This window comes from Eupeodes corollae, chromosome X (assembly GCF_945859685.1).
Source record: "Eupeodes corollae chromosome X, idEupCoro1.1, whole genome shotgun sequence".
Lineage (NCBI taxonomy): Eukaryota > Metazoa > Arthropoda > Insecta > Diptera > Syrphidae > Eupeodes > Eupeodes corollae.
The window spans coordinates 6,695,123-6,717,546 of NC_079150.1; the positions used below are offsets into that span (position 1 = coordinate 6,695,123).

The following is a 22,424-nucleotide window of genomic DNA, read 5'->3' on the forward strand; positions in this document are numbered from 1 at the left end:
TTATATTATATTATATTATATTATATTATATTATATTATATTATATTATATTATATTATATTATATTATATTATATTATATTATATTATATTATATTATATTATATTATATTATATTATATTATATTATATTATATTATATTATATTATATTATATTATATTATATTTATTATATTATATTATATTATATTATATTATATTATATTATATTATATTATATTATATTATATTATATTATATTATATTATATTATATTATATTATATTATATTATATTATATTATATTATATTATATTATATTATATTATATTTATATTATATTATATTATATTATATTATATTATATTATATTATATTATATTATATTATATTATATTATATTATATTATATTATATTATATTATATTATATTATATTATATTATATTATATTATATTATATTATATTATATTATATTATATTATATTATATTATATTATATTATATTATATTATATTATATTATATTATATTATATTATATTATATTATATATATTATATTATATTATATTATATTATATTATATTATATTATATTATATTATATTATATTATATTATATTATATTATATTATATTATATTATATTTATATTATATTATATTATATTATATTATATTATATTATATTATATTATATTATATTATATTATATTTATATTATGTTATATTATATTATATTAAATTATATTATATTATATTATATTATATTATATTATATTATATTATATTATATTATATTATATTATATTATATTATATTATATTATATTATATTATATTATATTATATTATATCAATTATATTGTATTATATATATTATATTATATATAATGTTATATATTGTATAATATAGTATCCTCCGTACAGGAAATGTAGCAATGACCAACTGACAAATAAAACTTTTTGGCAGGTATACCTTCCTAAAAATGTGATAGGAACTATTTTAGTATTATTATACGAGTAGTTCTTCTGTTGTCCCATACCTACTGCCTTGCAACTATTTTTTTATTAATCTTCGATTTAAATGTGGCTATTGGATCAGCTTTGCTTGAAAAAAAGAAGAAACATATTTATTTCTTTTGTAGAATTTTTATCTATAAGGCCAATTCCAACTGTAGAAACAAAGAAACAAATGCATCGTAGCAAGAGCAGGCAAATTCAAAATATTTAAAAACAATTCCATGACATAAATTTCATTGAAATTCTGCGTCGCAACTCGATGGGTCATCAACCTTTATATGCACTCATTGATCTGTGTGAAGCAAATTATAGCTGAACCAGAACTTGAGATTTTAGGACTGAGAAATTTGAAGGTCGTGTTTGTGTAGAATGTAGAAACATATGTATGTATATATTTTCCGTAAGCGAGATACTCTCGTACGTCTCTCTCTGCTCCTTTCTTTTTTTTTTAGCTTATGGGAACTGGTATTGTTGCATTTGGCTCAGCATATGAAAGCTTTTTTTAACGAACATGTTTGAATTAAAATGAATATGTGTCAAATCCAACCTTAGTAAAGCTTTTATATTCTCGGACTTGTAGACAACAATGAATACTATTATTCTGGCGATACTATTAATACAAACGATGTACGTCATATAAATTGTTAAACTCTCTGCTTTAGGTGTGGTGTAGGCCTTAAATTGTACACACAATCTCAGTTGCTCATATCGTGATCGAGAACGGCTGAAAATATTTGGGACTTCCAAGTAATCGAAATAAAGCGAGTTAACGTTTAAAATCAGTACTCGAAAGTAATCTGAATTAAGGTCATTAAACAAGGTAGTTGTCGTTCACTAGGTATATTTTATTTTGTATATATTTTGAGGATTTTGTATGCGCCTTGTTTTTAGCTGCAAATCGGAAAGATTAAATTCTAGGAGACAGCCATTTTAAATATAAAAAACATATTTAATTCGTTAGGTGGCTTATAAAATGAAGAATTAGGCAAGTCAGGGTCGAGATGTTCATAGAAAACAGAAAAATTTTAGATACCTATGTATCTTTATCCGTTAATCCCCAGGGGGATGTGTTGTCTGTTGTTTGTTTTATTTTTAATAATAAGAACAACGATCAATAAACTTCAACTGTGGTCATAACAATTTTATCTCTAGGATGTACACTTCCATTTAATTCAGAAAAGGAATATTAGATCGTTTAATACCAATACGGTCTATCATCCTTATTGAGAAATCAACTTTCAATTATGAATTGATATTTATTGCAATCAATTTCATTAAATGGCACAGTGATTCTTTTATCAATATTGTAGACCAATTGTGAATATTTTTTAACTATCTGATTTTAATGAAAAAATCGAAATTATGAACAATAATTTTTAACAATTTTCTGGTAAGTTTTTTTTTCAAATTTCAATTTTAGGAAAGTGTGGAGATATTTTGAACTTCGGTAACTCAATTTCGATCGACCGTGAGCGAAAATCGCGAACAGATTAATTAAGATAGTCTCTAACAAGACGGATAATTGCTCACCACACTTCTAAATTTTATATATCGTCATCGGATTCTTTTGAGATAAAATCATGCATATATAGCAACACTATTATACCAAAATATCTGCAGGTCCCAAAGTATTCTAAAAGTTCAAGCAACCATCAAACGTATATATATTCTAAAAAAAAAAGAGTTGCAAAAAGAAAGTACCAACTTTTTAGGGTCACAACAAATATATTTTCATGGAAATTAATTGATCAAGAAAATTCAATTTTTATATGAGCACTATAAAGTGATGAAACATAGAAAGAATATTCCATTGCACCATCGAATCCAAAAACAAATCAACTAAATGTGATTACAAAATAAGCTTAAGTTAAGATCCAAGAATCGAAAATGAATTCATAGCATATTAGGTACTGTTCGACTATGTTTTACAATTTTACAAAATGTTTAAATTTGATTTTAAAATTGATTAAGTTTAAAGGTTATTATTATTATTATGTTATTATTATTATTATTATTATTATTATTATTATTATTATTATTATTATTATTATTATTATTATTATTATTATTATTATTATTATTATTATTATTATTATTATTATTATTATTATTATTATTATTATTATTATTATTATTATTATTATTATTATTATTATTACTATTATTATTATTATTATTATTATTATTATTATTATTATTATTATTATTATTATTATTATTATTATTATTATTATTATTATTATTATTATTATTATTATTATTATTATTATTATTATTACTATTATTATTATTGTTATTATTATTATTATTATTACTATTATTATTATTATTATTATTATTATTATTATTATTATTATTATTATTATTATTATTATTATTATTATTATTATTATTATTATTATTATTATTATTATTATTATTATTATTATTATTATTATTATTATTTTTATTATTATTATTATTATTATTATTATTATTATTATTATTATTATTATTATTATTATTATTATTATTATTATTATTATTATTATTATTATTATTATTATTATTATTATTATTATTATTATTATTATTATTATTATTATTATTATTATTATTATTATTATTATTATTATTATTATTATTATTATTATTATTATTATTATTATTATTATTATTATTATTATTATTATAATAATAATAATAATAATAATAATAATATAGCGAGGCTGATCAGAAATGTGGCAGAGTGGAAGGATCGGAAACACGGCGAGGTTAATTATTACGTCACCCAGTTACTCACCGGACACGGTTACTTCAACGCATTTCTCCACAAGATCGGTAAAACGAGTAGCCCAGCCTGCCAGTACGGGGACTCCCAAGAAGATGATGCACAACATACCTTCTTTATCTGCAGCAGATGGGCAGGACAAAGAGAAAGAACTGGAGAGAAACATTGGCACCATCACTCCAGAGAACATAGTCGAGAAGATGCTTAATAGCCAACATAACTGGAACTTGATTAGTACATACACGCATCAGCTCCTCAGAAACAAGAAAAGAGAAGAAGAACAGTTCCGCGTTCCTAACCTTTCCTAACCTATTAATCTACTAACCTAACTAAATCTAACCAAACCACCTTGAACTAACGTAACCTAACTTCACCTAATAAAAGACTAATCTAAACTAACGAAACCCAACTAATTTAACCTAATCCTTACATAACCTTCCTAACCTAACCCTTCCTAACCTAGGAACGAAGTAAGCAGAAGAAGAAAAGATCCCGCTACAAGACGTGAGCCCAGAATGGGCCGAACAACAGGACCCCCCCTTGAAGAAGTGCAATTCCGTGGTCCCGAGGGGGGGATCTTCGAGATACTTTTGGAGGTTTAGCCGGTATGCCATTATAAGGTTTTCAAAAATTTGTATTTTTTCCTTGGTGAGCCCGGCACACGGGGAGGTATGGATACCTCCTTATGGTGCGTAACGCATTCCTCCACAAGTAAAGTAAAAAAAAAAAAAAATTATTATTATTATTATTATTATTATTATTATTATTATTATTATTATTATTATTATTATTATTATTATTATTATTATTATTATTATTATTATTATTATTATTATTATTATTATTATTATTATTATTATTATTATTATTATTATTATTATTATTATTATTATTATTATTATTATTATTATTATTATTATTATTATTATTATTATTATTATTATTATTATTATTATTATTATTAGTATTATTATTATTATTATTATTATTATTAGTATTATTATTATTATTATTATTATTTTTATTATTATTTTAAGATATTATTCAAATGATTTATAGAATCATTTCTATTGAACTAAAGTGCGGATTGAACTCTTTTATTACTTGATTGTAATTCTAGCTTTATAATATTCTACTCAAAGAACCGTTCAGGACCTCAATGAAGATTCTAAGCTCTTTTGTTAAACTTTCTTTACCATGAGCCATAAATGTTTTATTTATCAAAAATTTCAATTTTTTGCTGCCTATATTATAATAATAGGTCAGATAAAAATGTTCCTGTTTCATGATACTTAGTTCCTGTTTAATCACATGGATTGGACGTTTATTGATTTTTTTTGTTATATCATTATCTGTTTTTAAGTTGTTTCGGTTTTAATTTCCGTAACAAAAGTGTTCGTCGTTGAGAGGGAACGTTGATATCTCAAGCTATCAATTTCTTTTCTTAAGAATGTTTTGAGAAATTGATTCTTAATTGCGTGTCACCATTTTGTTGCATTGTAAAATTATTAAATTCTTAAATATCACGGGTGTTATAAATAGTTAAAATGTTTTAACTATTCAATTATGTTTAATATGATAAACAAATATTATTAAAGTTTTCTTACATTTAATATACAAATTTAGTGGTTCTGCTGGTATTTTGCTTGCTGTTTCTTATTTTTCCTTTTTTGTTTATAGATTTACATTTTCTATTTTAATTTTGTTTTTCTATGTCAGCCTTTTTTATATTATTATATTATAATTATAATTTTAATTTTTCAATTGTTTTTATTCTTTTTTTTTAATTAAACTATGCAAATTAAGGAGTTTTTTTTTTATTTTTCCATAGGAAGTTATTGTAATCGTTCCGATTTTTCATGTTGCATATTTTGATATTGCTTAAGGTTTCAAGATCTCAGAGTTTCATTTTCGACTCGAATATTTTCCTAAAATTAAAGAAAAAAGTATAGTTTTGAACATTTATTTTTAAGTATTATGAGAACAAAAAAAGATATTTTCCTCAAATTTTGTATTTCACACAAAATATTGTTATTAATAAACTTGTTAAAGTTTAAGAAAATTCGACAGGGCTCTTTTTTACTAAACGTTAAATATTGTATGCATTTTACTGAATAAAATCCACTATTTTTTTAACACTTTCTGTTGCTATTTGCTTTCATATTCCATGTTGAGTTTCATTTGCTTTTCTTATATGTTGTGATTTTTTTACTTAATTTCTTGTATCACAAGTGGGAATTTAGGTGTAAATTTCTCTATGATTTTGCGTACAATAATAACCACGCTTTTTGTAAGAAGATGGTTTACTCAAAATTTCATATAGTAACAAATTAAAACTCATAACTATAACTAATGAATTTCGAAATTGAAACCATCTAATTGTATTGAGTTGTACTGTTAGAAATGTAGTTTGCGATCCAAAAAGAAGAGATTCATCAAGACTAAAAGGACTCATTTTCGGTAAGAGAGCTTTGTGCCAAACTTTATCAAATGCTTTTGATATATAAAGTGCAAAAATCTTACTCTGTCTAAAACAATATGAAGATTTGATTCCCTATTTCGTTAGATAAATCATGAGATAACCAGTGAACCAATTGCTACGAAGGCCGTAGTGCCAGTCATTAATAAGATTTCGTTCTCCAAAATATTTCTGCAGCTGAAAATTAATCAGCGTTTGCATGACATTGAAAAGAAGGAAATTAAGTGCAATTGGACGATAGTAAGAAGAAGGATTGTTTTAAAGACATACTGCACAAATGCTGTTTTCTATCTATTCGGTAAGAGACCTGCAGAGTTTTTAGCAGCGTAAAAATACCTGATCAATTTGGTATCACTATAATTTACATAATTACTAGCTGACCCGGGCACCCGTTGCTGTGGCTAACATTTTTTTTTATAACATATTACATATTTGTAAACTATTTAAGAGGAACGGTAGGAGAACATCAGACATGGACACCATCATGTTTTTTTTTTACATATTTGTCATTTGTAAAAAAAAACATGCAGAGCCGTTACCCCTTATTACAATATAATTATTACTATCAACATTTTCGTACAGTTAATGTAAAGAAAAAATCAATACAAATGAATTATTTTGAAATGTATTATTATTTTTATTTAAGTTTGTAAAAGAAGAGTGTAATACAAAGTTTTTAATTAACAACATATGACAGTTAAACTTATAAATGAGGAAGGTACTTCGGGTAGTTTAAAATCTTCCAAGAATAATATTTATTGTTTTGAATTTTAATTTAGGTAAGCATTAATCGGCGGACAATATTTTTGGTTAACCTGTCTTGAGACTAATATACAGACGTGTCAAAAGCTAAACGACTTGGAAACTGTAACTTTTTGAAGTGTATGGACCATTTTTCCTTTAAACTTTTCAGTTAAACTGGTTGCTTCAAGAATACCGTTACATAATTGAGGTGGATTCAAATAAGTCAGGAGAACGATAGATGCGCCAATCTTTAATCAAAGATTAAGTAGTGGCATTCCAGGTATATCTAGTAAATTTTAAAATTCAATTGGAAAATTGACATCACTATCATTGACATTGACAACAGTAACGATTGATTTAAAAGACTTCAGATCGCCTGATAACAACTGTCTTATCTGAAAGTTAATTTCGTTCTAACATTTTTGGCTGCCAAAATAGCCCGATGACTGAGACTGGAATGATTAGGTAATTACTCTATATATCCGGAAAAATACACTGAATCAATTAATTTTTTTTCCTAAAGAGCAGTGCAGAAATTGTATGGCAGTTTAATGCATTGCGTTTTTGGTTTTAATTTATAATTCCGTGTAAGTGGCCGGCTATGCTAGCACCAAAAATTGAAGAAGTTAAATTCTCTGTATTCCTACAAAATAAATGTATTTATTTAGCCTCAGAAGCATGTGGTGGTTATGCTTTAAAATTTTAGCACATATGAAACGTTTGGAAGTTTGACATAACGCCATCTATTGAATACTTATTCAATCCAGTCAATAGATGTCGCAATCTTTTATAATCATTTGAAGATAACAGAAATTTGTGACTGTCAAATAATATACAAATAGAAAATAATAGTATAATAAATAATATTGCGATCATAAATTGAGATGTAAGCTTTCATATCTTTTAAATTGGATCAAATTCACACGGTGCGAATTTGATTAAAATCGGCTAAGTAGTTTAGAAGTCTACCGCGAACAAACATCGAGGTACGTAATTTATATTTTTTAAGACTTTTGGCTTTTATAGAACTGAATGGTCTTCTAATTGAAATTTAATTTGTTTTTCAGAATACTTCGCCTTCACTCAACTATATAGGAGGAAATGCCTGTAATATTTAGCAAATAATGTTTTGATCGATTTCGATTTTAAAATGTAAGGCAGAATGTTCAATAATTAATTTGATTTGATTTGATTCCTAAGCTAAAATTCTTCTTTCTCTCAATACACTTTACTTCTACTCTCATTCTAATAATTTTCTTTTTTTATTTGATCGTTACCCAGTTGACCATGAAAAGTGTGTTTTTTTTTTTCAAAACTAGTCGGATTCGGCATGAAAATGTATTGTTTTGCGAATTAAATTCTGCAATCTCACCGAAAAAACATCTTCTACACACTTTCCTTCTTTTGCAAGTATTTAAATAGGTTTATCTCAGCTTACGTTTAGTCCCACTATTATAGATCGGCCCTAATACATCAGTTTTCAAGGAATAAGGTAGTTTTAAGTGTCAGGCTTAGGTTGATTAGTTTACAAAAAATAATAGCAAAAAGTTATAGTTGCAATAGCAATAGCAGTAACAGTAGAAGAAGCAGTAATAGTAGCACTAGAAAAATTTATTGCAAAGAAACCCCTTTTCGGAGAAAGTCGAAGAAATGGGGACATGTCGTGCAAAATGCATCGCAAAATGTGGAAGCGAAGGCTTAGAAATTCGTGATTTCATTTCATTGCAGACTTTCAATTTGTGTTGTATCAAACTTTGAGCACACCATTCAAGCAAGTATGTATTATATGGCTTGCTTGCTTAGTGCAAGTGCTTTAATAGATGTTGGTGAGTATGAGAAACTAAGATACAGATACAGAGCACTCAACAATGACAAGAGAGCGAAACTAGGTACTAGGTTAAAGTCAAAGTCACCCAGAGAACTAAAAGCATCTTCACCGTCTATGTCTTTACTATATAAACATTGGCTAGCTACATACATTCTGACAACAATAATTCTTTAGACTTCAAGTGTATAAGCTTGCTGCAGTCCCTTGTATACTTTTGAAATAAGTTGTTTGGGGTTTTTCTTTTTTCTCAGTGCAAAACTTGTTTGTATAGCAAACGGTCGTGTTTCTGTTCAGCAACTCTAAGAAAGTTCTTATCTAAAAAATAAATCCATTTTCGATCGATTTCGATCATTTACCCAGATTCGGATCTACAAACCCAAATAAAAAAATGCTTGAGACAATTTAATTCCTGATTTTCAAACACTTTGTATATGCTTAATTAATACATTTTTGACTTGATTTCAAATTGAGAAACTAAATCATAAAATTAGTGGGCAGTAGACTACAACAATAATTTTAATTTGCCGGTCTAAATCAATGCTACCTTCTCTTGAAATTATTGAAATGTTTCTAGCGTACCCAATAGATTGTGAAATTGTGTATTTTAATATATGCTGCTTGTATACCTACATCATACTTAAATTTAAAATTAAGCCGGCAAGTTATTAACAGAATTGGTAAGTAGTACCTATGTGCATCATTAATGAACTTAATTATTTTCATATCTGTGAACAAAATTACAAAATAAATAAGTTACAAGCTGAAAATGTTATTGTTTTCTTTGTATGAACCCACATACATGCATACATATCTTAATATTATTATTTCGTTTTGTGTTTGCCCTGTATTTGCCAAAACATCAGAAATATTATTTCAGCTGAATTTAAAACACAAAAACAAACAAACAAACCTAAAATCAAAGATAGTTAATAGCGTTGTTGTGTCAGTTAAACAACTCAATAAAAATCAGTGTACTTAATAACAAAGATTGAACATTTTCTTGCGTTTCACCCTCCAAAACTCGTTTGTTAACATTCTTATATTTTCAATTTTGATATTGGGTTCATGTATATGTGAAATCCAACAAAAACACAATGCAAAATATTGACAACTCTATTTGTGTCAGTTCTTGATCTTCGCTGTTTTCAGATTTTTCTATTTGTTCTTTTCTTTGAAAACATCCGTATTTAGCTATGGTTTTGTTGTCATTGAGTTAATACTAAATTAATTTATTATTTTGTTGTATAAACAGCCTGTACATCTTTATTTTATTATATAATAATAATTAACAATGAATTTTTCAAATTGTAGAACTCAATCCGGAAAATTATAGGATGTGTTCAAAAAACCATGAAACTAAGGGTTCGGGTTTAAATTTAATTTTATAAAATTGAATATTTTTTTTCTGATTTAACGCAATTCGAATCAAATTTCTTATTAAGCATAGTTCTTCATTGCATGATTTAAGTTTTCTTTAATTTTTCAATCCGAAAAAAAGATTTTGAAACAGTTTGATGGAAAAAAATTAACTTTTTCGTTTGACTGTAATGACGAAAATTGGGAAGAGTACTTGGTGCCAACATATAATAACAGTTGTTGGTAGAACAAATTTTACTTTGGGAAGAGGGTCTATCTTACCTCGTTTAGGCGGGAGGTGCAGTTTTATAAATTATCCTGCACCGCCCCCTACTTGGGATCATTATATGGTTTGGAGTGGGTGCACATTTTGCTAAATGCAAAGTTTCTTTTAAAATTGAATAAACTTTTGGATTTAAACATGAAATATAGTTTTACTATTTTTCAATTATTTTTGAAATTAGAAGACATACAAAGAAAACGTTTTCAGTGTTTGATTAAAAATTAATCAGAGCATTTACATCAATTATTTCTTTATTGGTATTTATGACATGACATGAGAAAAATAATACTGAAAATTATTTGCTTTATAACTTTATATTAAACTAATTATAAAGTTAAGTGTTCGACCCTTTGAAAAAATATGATTTATAAGTTCAAATGTTGCCGTTGTTTTTAAATATTATTTTTTTTTTTGATTTTAAGTCAATTTTATAAAATTGCCCCTCTTACATAAACGAGGGGAAATAGACAGCTCCTACTAAAGTTATTACTCGTGCTAAACAATTTAATAAAAACACAAAAAAAAAAACAATTTGCTTTGTGTCTCAAGTTTTTATACTTTTAAATTTTAACTCTGTGATATTAAACATGACACTGCACTTCAAATTTAGGGGTTCCATTATTTTTGAACATGCCCAAGAAACATGTTTAAGAACTAAATTTGTGCGATTTTACACAATTTTTCTAACAAATAGGCGTTTCTTTTTAGTTCAGAGCGGAGCTCGAACTATAAAAAAAAAAACAATTGTGTTTCTTTTTGAGCCCTGATCGTTCAGAGCTTCAAATTCGTGTTTCTTTTTTAGTTTCGGACATGCTCAGAGCGCGCTCTGCGAGTTCAGAATAAAATAACAGAGTAAACGGAGTTAAATGGTAAACACAAACAATTTGAAAGCTAGGAAATTAAAAAAAATCATCGTCAAACAATAAAAGTGGCGGAAGAGGTCCAGAGTAAGAGTAAGATAATTTAAAAAAAAAAAAAACGAATTGCATATAGCATTTTTATGAGTTAAATTTATTTCAGGCGTAAAATGGATCAACGCTATGACTGCTTTTCAAATCATGACAGTTTAGTGCTCAAGTTGTTTCATATTTAAATCAGATAGCTCTGAACATACTCTGCTCAGAACTCTACTCTGTTCGCTCAGACTCTGCTCAGTGCTCAGCTCTGATCTTAAAAAGAAAAACGCCAATAGTCTTCCAATTTTACAGCTTGAAGAGAAATCCAAATATGATTATATTTTCTTAATTGCATTGCCCAAATTGTGTGCATAAACAATCATATACAAATGTCTCAAGCCTGTGGTGATGGTAGAATTATGAAATTGAAAAGGTTGTATATTAAAAAACTTTAAATGTAGATCTTTCCTACAAAAATTAAAGCTCTTTTTACAACATTTTCGATAAAGGGAAAGATTTAAGACAGTGAATAAAAGGAAAAGGGTTCAATTGACCGATGTGTTGATTTATAATATATTATAACATGCGAATTCCTAGTTTTGTATGGCTTTGGCAGTAAGCAAAGATTTTTCAGTCTGGATTGATAATTGAAAAATGTTGGTATATTGGGATTGATTACATGTATTATTGGTAGGTATTAAGATATTTGTTAATTGAATTTGTTTTCATGTAAGTCGGAAGGTATTTTTACTTACCAGATTTGTGAATTTTATAGTACCTACCAGTATCAGTACAAGTTCATAGTTGCTGAAATTTTACAAACAAAATTATGCATTGAGAGAAAACAAATGAAATATATGTGTGGATGGATTTTTTTTTGTATAGTCTTTTAAGTGTGTTTTTTTTTTTGAAAATTTTGTATCGCTAAATTTGGTTTAAATAATTTAAAATGAATAAAAACAAAAGCCAGCATATGAACAAATATATCATCGAGCGCTTCATGTCCATTTGCATCAACTATAAATAACACCAAGAACATGTTCCTCGTTGGATAAAGCAGTACCCTAGCTACGACAAAAAAATTTCTTACGAAATTTAGTGCCAAACTAGGAAGGGAAGGCTGCAGGGTGAAATATCATCAGTATTTGTTTTTTACAAAAGAACTAAGAATTCTCCAGATCAATTTAACTTAATCAGATAGACCATATTGCGATCGACGATAGGCACGCTTCTAGTATCATGGACGTTTGAACATTTCGGAAAGCTTAAATCGACTAGGACCATTTTTTTCAAAGCAGCACTGTATACAAGGTCACGAGCACTAGGGGCTGAAGGGGAGAAAAAAACACCGACTTCTCAAAAGTAAAAAGCGAGATCCTTTAAGCAATAAAATAACAAGCAACATAGAAATAGGAGGGGGAGTCTATCTCCCCAATTTAGGAGTAAGGGGAGCTTATGACTATTGCTTCCTTTCGAGCAACTTATAGGCGGGGTTGAGGAGATTCTGAACAATTTCGTGTAGGTTCTTATGGCCGGAGAAGAAAAGGTCAATTCCTAGTTCCAGATTTTTACCAAAATCACACTCATCCAAAGCGATCACTGAAGCTGTTATGATGGGCTGCAATTTCTCCATGACTATATCTTTGGCTTCTTCCTTTGAGAACTCGCCTGGTTGATCCAATGCACTGAGGATCTTCTTGATGTTGGCAAGCTTTTCATCAAGTTGCGATGCGATAGCCCACTGTTGTGGTTTTGTTCACTTCTGCTCTCCAAATGAACTTATCACCTTTTTCATATTTTCCAAATCCTTGTGATTGTACGGAGTTACCGGAAAGTCTTTGTTCTGGTAGTAAGCGAAAGCGTCGAGCATATTGGTGACGACGAGTTAGAAGACGCAAGTCCTTGGGGTCATCACGCCATAATAAATTCCGTTCCCTCGCTTAACAAACAGCGTTTGAAAATCTGGAGGATCATAAAAGAACCGCCAGTGCCGCAAATAGTAACCGGGGCTTTTAAACTCGACCTTGGCATATTTTGCCGCAGCTTCCCAAAGATTCCATTTTGTTTTTTTTTCTCTTCCATATTCTGTAAATAAAAACAAAAAGAAATAATTCTTATTTTATAGCGAAATTGTATAAAGAATATTACAGCAGCCATCAGCTGTTTTGTTTACATTAATTTGAGCGCTGAATGTTTCGAAAGATTTGTTCGTGTAGTTCAACTTTGAATTGCTACTAGTTTTCGAGAGGTTTTTTATAAAACTTGTGGTTGACGCACATTTGTGGTTTACCAAAAATGTATGGAAAAACTTGAGTTTTCGATGTAGGTTTTCGGCCAAAACCGATTATTTCGCGAAAACCGGGTTTTGGACTTGGTGTGAAAAACCTATAAGACAACTATTCACAAAAACATAACACTTAAACCAAAATGGAAAAAGAACAACATGAAAATTAGGTTTATTGGAAAGGGGAGACGTCCAATCTGATCTTTCTTGGGACAGCAAGAGATCACTAGAGATGATATTATTCAACACAAATTGGATATTCGTAAGAAAAGAGAATCCACTGGGTTATCACAACATAATGGACAAAGAAAAAGAGAACAAACTAAAAACACTCTATATGAAGATATAAATCCTTACGCACCCTCCAAGACCCATTTGTAATGTGGACGAATTCAACGAGAAAAATTGAAGTGAAAGTGAGAAATCACAAGCATACTTCAATGAGTTTATGATTCTGATTTCCGCTTTAGCTTGTAGGCAAACCCATATGGCTACCGAGGATTTATATATTTATTAGAGTGTTTTTGAACAAACATCAGTAGATACACATTTGATAATCTTCGCATACAACAAAATATAGACAAAACAATAAAAACACTGGAAGTTAGAGACATCAAAATAGCTAATTATTATTCTCTTGTGATAAGAGTGTAAAAAAAATTACATTGGTTTATTTTATTTTTATAAACATTTTTTTGTTGAAAAAGTGTAAATTGTAAAGTTTTTAATTTTATTCACATTTTATATTACTCCACTGTAAAGAGAAATAACAAACAATAACAATGAAACTTTCCATTATATGGAAGTAGTCATTTCTAAAACCAATTTTCAAGAAGGGTAACAAGGCGGATATAACCAACTACAGTCCCATTGCAAAGCTTTCTTGTATTCTTAAAATGTTTGAACAAGTTTTTTGTGAAAGTGTAGCATTTTTAAGTGAGAATCTCATTTGCAAACAGCAACATGGTTTTGTGAACCGTTACAAATCTCCCACATTCTCAAACATATGTTCAAATCATACCTTCAAAACAGATCACATGAGGTATTTGTTGCTCAATCTGGTGTTCCCCAGGGAAGCCCTCTTGGCCCTTTCCTGTTCATCCTGTCTATTAACGATGTATTGTCATCGTAAAGTTCACCCATGATCGTAATGTATTACATCCGACATTAATAGTTTCATATTTTGGTGTTGGCAAAATAGCCTTTGCACTCAACCCTTTAAAAAGCCAGACGATAAGTTTTACTAAAAAACGAATCGGTAGTGTATTTGATCATTGTATATCACAGCAAAAACTTCGCCGCGTCTTCACAGTTTTCATTTTTGTTGCAACTTAGAATTTACATATGAAATTAATTTTATTGTCAATAGGGCAAGTTCTATGCTCGGTTTTATAAAACGGTGGGCAAAAGTGTTCAATGATCCCTGTGTTACTTTTTCTATTTACAGTTGCGATGTTTGTCCTCATCTTGAATATGCTTCGCAAGTATTTGGACTCGAGGGCATACTTATGAGAATTCCTGGAAGTGTCACAGTATTACGGTTGAATTGCTTGAGGGGAGGAACGCAACTGACTATTTTTCTAGATCATAATCCTTAAAAATATAGGAAATAAAGGGTGAGACAGGACACTTAATGACGATTATTAAGTGACGTAAACGATAAGACAATGATAACATCAAAAATCAATTTATATGCTCTACTGTCCAAGAAACTTAAGTAAGTTGCAGGAGAACCAGCTGAGGGACAGGAGTGATACTTAAGCTTTGAAAGTTTATAAGTCTTATAAATAACAGTCAGATCATAGAGGGAGAGCAACTTGTGTCCTTGTCTAAGGAAACTGAAACATATTGCAGCATTCTTCGCGACATCCTTTCCTTCTGTAAGCGGAAATTGAAAAAACACAAACCGATAATTTCGAGATTTTCAGTCTCTGCTGTAAGTGCCACTCACGGACTGTGAGGAAGGAGCAAAATAAATGTTAACTATTTACAATAAGCACCATTGAGTTTTAACCCATTAAGTTCTACCCGAGTTCTGATGCCCCATTTAACAATGCTGTCAAGGTCAGAATATAATGAGCCTATGGATTAAAAGTTTCAAACAGAAGATCATTAAAAATAGTAAGAAAGAGACTCTGACTGAACTGACTACGTCAATTTTGAGTTTTTTGTATTTTGAAAACTGACAACTCATAAACCTGATGTACTCGTTTAATTTTAAAATCGGATATTACACAAACAATTTTATTCCATAACTAATCCAAATCTTACAAGAAAATTTCAAACAAAAACACGATATACCCAGCACCGATATCATTCGAAACTATAAGGAAAATACATTTAACTAACAAAGACACACTTGTGCCCGTTAACACAAATACAAAAATACTTAATTTACTAAATGACAACTTTCGTACGTTTTACTCTCCAAAAACCGTTTGTTAAGATTATTTTATTCGTAATTTTTACATGGTGCCCATAAAAGGATGTAAAAACTAGAAATTTGCAATGCAACAACAAAATAGTAAGGTGAAATAGTTTTGTATTGACAGACAAATCAGTTTCCAATCCTTGAAAATCTCTGTTTTCTGAAGCAAGAATCAGTCGAAACTCGATTAACCAGGATGGTCGGGACCGAGTACATCACGGATAGTTGAAATATCCCGGATAATAGATTTTTTTCCTCAAATAAAATAAAACAGAAATTGATATTTATTTTTTTTTATTTTTATAAAAAAAAAAAAACAAAACAAACAAAATTAATTCATAAGACTTAATAACTCATTCAGTACATATTTTTCTTACATACATTACAAAATCACAATATCATTAAGAACTTCAAGAAAATCGTTTTTAAAGAAGTTAAAACAATTGTTGTGTTGTTATTTGCCGTTAACGTTAATACGGTGAACACAATTCCTGTTGTGTTATTCCAGGACAATTCGATTCTTATAAAAAACTTAAAAGGTAAAACTTACGTGAAGCGAATTAACTATTGGAATTTATGAAATTTCTACATCATCGTATTCATCAGAAAGGACTTCCGGCTCGTTGTCAAGGGTGTTATTTATCATCTCCATAATTTCGTTCTCTGATAAAACAGCAAATGGTGAAGCATTCGCATATAAGTCCACCCAATTTCCTATTGCATTGACATCAAAATCCTCTGCGACTTCCATAATTGTTGAAATCTCGTCAATGGCATTTTGTTCTGAGGAAGTTTAGATATGTCGATGATGTAAGAACTAAAAGTTTTTGATTTCGATAAAACTTACGAGTATCTTCTTTCTCATTTTCGCAATAATGGCACTTTAGGCTTCGAATCACGCCTTGGTCCATTGGCTGAATCAGAGAAGTGCAGTTTGGTGGAAAGTACCTTGCTAGTATATTTGCGGCTTTAAATCATTGACGTCTAGGTGTGATGGACCGTTATCCAAGAGGAATAAATCTTTGGAGTTCTTGTCAAGATTATTTTTTTCCCGGTGCACATTAATTTTTGGGACAAAGTTTTTATTAAACCGATCAAGGAACAATTTTTGGTTTACCCAAGCGCGCTTGTTGGCTTTGTAGATAACTGGAAACTCTACAGCATTTTAAAGTTCTTGGACTAGCGCTTTTGCCAATAACCATCAACTTGCATTTATGACTTCCTGAAGCATTAGAAAAAAACAGTACAGTGAGTCGTTCCTTCAAATCCTTATATCATTCAACTGAACGCTCGTCGTTGTTTGCACAGTGTTTACTTGAATTCTCTGTTTTAATGAGTTCAGGTAATTCCTCTACAAAAAAGCGTAGCAGCTTCGTAATCAGCATTAACTTTCATTCCATGGCGGTTTTTGATTTTTCCCAGCCATCCTACAGAGTATACACAGTCAGAGGCTATGTTTAGATTTGTATGATCAAATGTTCCTTTCTCCATTATCATTTGCCTTGAAATTTGAATTCCTCGAAATCGTTTTTGCCGAAACCATTCATACGTTCCTACGTCCACTTTGGAATTTTTCAGCCTATTCAATCCTTTTATAGTAAAGCTGTCTGCAAAAAATTTGACACCTTGTCTTTATTTTTTAGACTATCATATACTGTTTGGGTGCCGATTTTAAATCCTTTAGCTAGCATTTAAAAAAAAAATTCTCCTTATAGTCGATAAAGAAAATGTTTTTGTTTCTTATGTTAAATATTTTCATCAAGGTTAATAGAGCGTCCCGGTCAATTGAATCTCAGGTAATCGAGTTTCAATTTCAACTGTAATTAATTCATAAATTTACAATAATCATCACGAAATTTTTCAAATTTCAGAATTCATCTAGGATCAAAAAAATAGACGTCTTGGTCGCTCGAAATTGCACATGCATTCACAAAGTCCCTTAAAAATATTTCCTGTATTTTAAGTTTTGAAAACGTAATTGCAGAAAAAGTTTGTTTTCAAAAATTTAAATGCCATTTGATTTCTCAAAACAGCCCTAACTTTTCAATTTTTTTTATTCGAAAATTGTGAGAGCGGTTTTTATAAAAATTAATAATAAATAAATTGGGTGACGCAACAGTCCGTTTGAGAACTAGGGCCTAGTGACTGACAACTCTTAACCATTCCTGTGTGCGAGTACTGTTGTCAGGGATAGAAGGGACCTACAGTTTTAAGCCGAATCCGAACGGCAAATTTGAGAAAGCACATCTTATGACAAGAATTACTCTTGGAGAATTTGTCAATTCCTCGCAAGAGGCAGTACCCATGAAAAAAACTTTAGGTGGCATAGTCAGGGATCGAACCCAAGACCTCTCGCATGACAGTCCATCGCACTAACCATCATGCCACAGGTATTAAAATTAATTAAAATTTTTAAATTTAAAATAAAATTTATGTTAAGTAAGCAGTTACTTAGAACTTATTAATATAAGTTTTAAATTTCAATTTCCTAATCTCTAATCCTAATTTCTATTTTTAGATATTGAATTTTGAAAAAAAAATGTTTAATATTTTTGTAAAAATCAACACTTAAATCGTTTTTGATCATCAAATATTATTGATACAGTTTAAGAGTTCGGGCAGGAAAGAAGTATTGAAATCGGTTAATAAGTTCTTGAGAAAACTTAAAAACCAAATAACGGTTTTATTGGGGGTACCACTATGGACCAATATGTTTTTTTTGTTAAAAAAAAAATTAATTAAGAAAAAAACTTTAGAGAAAATTTAAAAAAAATCTAAAAATCTAAAATAGGAGATAATGAATTTGGTGCAGTGAAATACGTTTCTTCCTCTAAATTTGATTTCTATTTTTTTTCCAAAATCACAAAATATTTTTTTCATGACCTCCAATTTTAATGCACTAATTATATTGAATCCTTGTAAAATTCTTGTTCATGCGTATTTTTCAACTGCTTTATATATACATACTAGATTTGTTTTTTTATTTTAGAATTCGTGTTCATATAACATATTAGTTTACAATATCCGCGCAAACTTTCGTGGATGCAGCATTGAATATCAATAAGCTAACTGGTTAATCTTACAAATATATTGTTTCTTTTTTTTTTCATCTTGTTTCTCAGCATTACCATTAAAACGTGCTGAGATTTATAAAAACTGCAAAAGAAAAACATAATTTCTTTCTTTATAAATCTTTAATAACATTAATGTTGGAACCGAGCTGTTCCATTTGGGGCATTTTTAAAAAATGAAGTATTCATTACTAAAATAATCATTATTATTGTGTTAGTTCAAAAGTTAAATTCGACTTCCCTTTTGACGTATGGCTCTAAAAACAATTTATGGGACAATTGTGATAAACATTTCAAAATAAATCGTTGTTCCAAATAATTTAAATGTTAATTACGTCAAAACTGAGCAAGTGTAAATTGAAAGATACTAAGAGCTAACCAAGTAATAAGTCAAAATATAAGTTCAATCCACCCGAGAAGTAAAAAATTAATAACAATTTTGAATAAACATCAGAAGGTTAAAAAAACAAACAAAAATAATTAAAATAAATATTAAAAATAATAATATTAAACAATTAATACGTCTTAAAGAACTGAAATAAAGGTAAACATTTTAAAAAAGAGCTGAACGCTTTTGCTAGGGATTACGAACAAAATCTTTACTTTAACCAACCTAATTTTAAACATTAAGTAAAAGGAATGAAAGTAATAACAGCAATTATGTGTCACATGCAGTAGAAAATATTTATTAATCTATTTATAATATTTTTTTTTGATATCAAGAAAAAATTGTGAGAAAGTGAATATGTGTTGTTTTTAAAAATAATTGTGTTATGTTTTCTTACCCCATCTTAACGGACGCTATAACACACACTTCTCATCAATATATCATTTAACAGATTATGATGGGAAATCCTCTGGAGGCGTTTGGTAAGGGATTAACAATTTACTAGTTAGCAATTCGATAAATATTTAGCAATTTACTAATGGAACCCAACATTTTAAACCTTTCTTTTCGTTTTGTAGTAAATTACTTATTCCCTCTTATTAAAAACGAGCATTCAAACATGTCTAAAAAGTGACAGTTCGTGAAAATAATCAAAACATTTACGGTTAAACGTACCCATTAATTGGAATTTCCAACTGTTGACTGGACCATTCCATCCACTGTTCTTATAAGAATAATTGTACAGATGTCATATTGACTTAACAAGTTACTAAAGGTAAGAGTATTTTATCGAATCGAACGTACAAAGAGTACCTTAAAAAAAGACTACGGTTTGTTTCTAGTTCAATAAAAGTTGAAAAAAGTATTTAAATGTATTATGCATTTTTGACACTATGGTCAATGTATTTGACAGCGTGTTTGTCTACATAATTATTTACATATATGTAGTTTACATATTCCATATTTTTCTCGTTTGAAAATATTTCATCGAGGAAAATATAGTGTTATTTATTTTATTTTACTCTTAAAGAAATATTTTAATGTAAAAATCACAACAATGTAACGATTTTGATCAAAAATTTGGCATGTTGAATAACAAAAAGAATTGCGAATTGTTAATAAGAATAAAAAACAGGCATAAATAATAACGGCTTAGAAGTTTTATATATACAATTTTGTAGGCCAAGCCGAAAGCTTTTTTGTGTGATATAAAATGCACATTTGCTGTGTAGTTAGATTGGCCATAACACTTTCTCCTATGCACACTTTTACAACATGGGCGCATATAAATAACTGTTTGCATTTGTATTCAAGTTTGTTTTTGGTTTTCCTCTTTTATGAGTATGAGACTCTGACCCACTGTTCGACTTCGGCTTTGCACAGGGAATAGCTAGTTCTTTAGTTTTATTTCATCCTTCTTATTGTTTGTTTTCTTTTTATATATTTGTAACTTGTAAGTAAGGTGATAGGTAACATACTTTTCAGTTTGTTGTTGTTGTTGGTATGGAAGTGAATTCATTTTCTATTGTGACTTTCCACTTTGGATTGAAGTATTTTTACAACTTTATTTAACCTAGTTCTTTATTTATGAGTTTATTCAAGAATAGATTTTTTTTAAGAGAAATCAATGAGCGTTAATTTTATTTTAAAGAGGAATGTATGCATGAAAAACGATATTAGCCAAATGGTGGCCATGGGTATCCTTTCCTCGAAAACCCCCATCATTAATTCACACATTTGTTTCGATTCTGTACGAATTCCATCTTTGAGGGTCAGTAACATTTATCATTAGAATGTTATTTTAAGAAAGATATTGATGCAATTAGATGACTTCTATTTCCAAGTATTTATTTTTTAAAAAGAAACAGCACATCTGTTTTCATATAAAAGACAACCATTGGTCCAGTTACTGTATGCTGGTAGTTCTGATTTGTTGGTTACCTATTTTTGATGTCAGCCTTATTAATAATCCAAGTTTCCGACACCGAGCGAAAAACGCAAGATGTCCAAAAATCAGAAAAACCGCTTATTAGTAGGTATTTTTTACGGTGAAAAAGATTTGTTTTAATACAATAATATTTTACGATTTTAAGGCAAATTAATCAACTGCAATTGAAGCCTAAATTTATGTGTGTAGATGTAACGATGTATAAAATAAGGTTGTTCAAAAATTAGATTCAAATTGATTTTTTTAACGAACAATAGACGAATTAAAACTAAAATAACAGAAAGACAATTATATCTACTACACTGTTTTTTATGCAAGTAGTCTTTTCTCTAAGCAGACAGATCCCGTCAAAATGTATACACAAAATAACAGTTTCATTCAAAAATATATTTTTTATATCAAAAGAAGCCCAGTTGAGGAAAAGAATGTTAGAGAATATTTAATAAAAATCTATCGGGCCATTTTTAAGAAAAATCGAACTGTCGATTTTTGACCAAAGAATTTGTATTGGGATTACTGTTATTTTTGATCTTAAGAAAGTGTGAAAAAACCTGACGTGAATGTTTTTAAAACCATAATTTACAAGTTTGGACAGAACTGACCTATGGTTTAAGCTGTATTGGCGAGGACAGCCAGACAGATGGAATCGCGGGATTCACTTTTTTCGACTTCTCTACCATCGAATCATAATTTCATGTTTGATTAAAATTTCAAGTTCGACATTTTTAACGAATGCAAAACTTTCCATACATACAATACAAAGTGGAAGAATTAAGAGAGTCAACTTAAAAAGCAAAAACACTCTAATACATATATATATAGAGTGTTTCTATTACAAAGCTTCAAAAAATATAGACCAAAAGTAAGAGCTGCAGCATAAAAAGCTTTTCAATTAATTTCTTTTCTACCTCTCATAAAAACTTAAGCACACACTATTTCACACATCTCTTT

General features: G+C 28.7%; 2 protein-coding genes across 2 annotated transcripts in view; one reads left to right on the forward strand and one right to left on the reverse strand.

Moving 5' to 3' along the window:
• Positions 1-9,040: 9,040 nt before the first annotated feature.
• The window catches only part of LOC129953363 (uncharacterized), a 55,527-nt gene continuing 42,143 nt past the window's right edge, over positions 9,041-22,424 (forward strand). Inside the window, exon 1 of the mRNA XM_056066496.1 lies at positions 9,041-9,496. The gene's annotated coding sequence lies outside the window, so the exon portion shown is untranslated. The remainder of the gene's footprint in view (positions 9,497-22,424) is intronic.
• Positions 10,868-14,013, reverse strand: LOC129953230 (histone PARylation factor 1-like). The gene is made up of 3 exons (XM_056066178.1): positions 14,000-14,013; positions 13,249-13,429; positions 10,868-13,095 (listed from the first exon to the last, which is right to left on the reverse strand). The coding sequence occupies exons 1-3, from the start codon at positions 14,011-14,013 to the stop codon at positions 12,814-12,816; spliced, it is 477 nt and encodes a 158-aa protein (XP_055922153.1). The 3' UTR covers positions 10,868-12,813.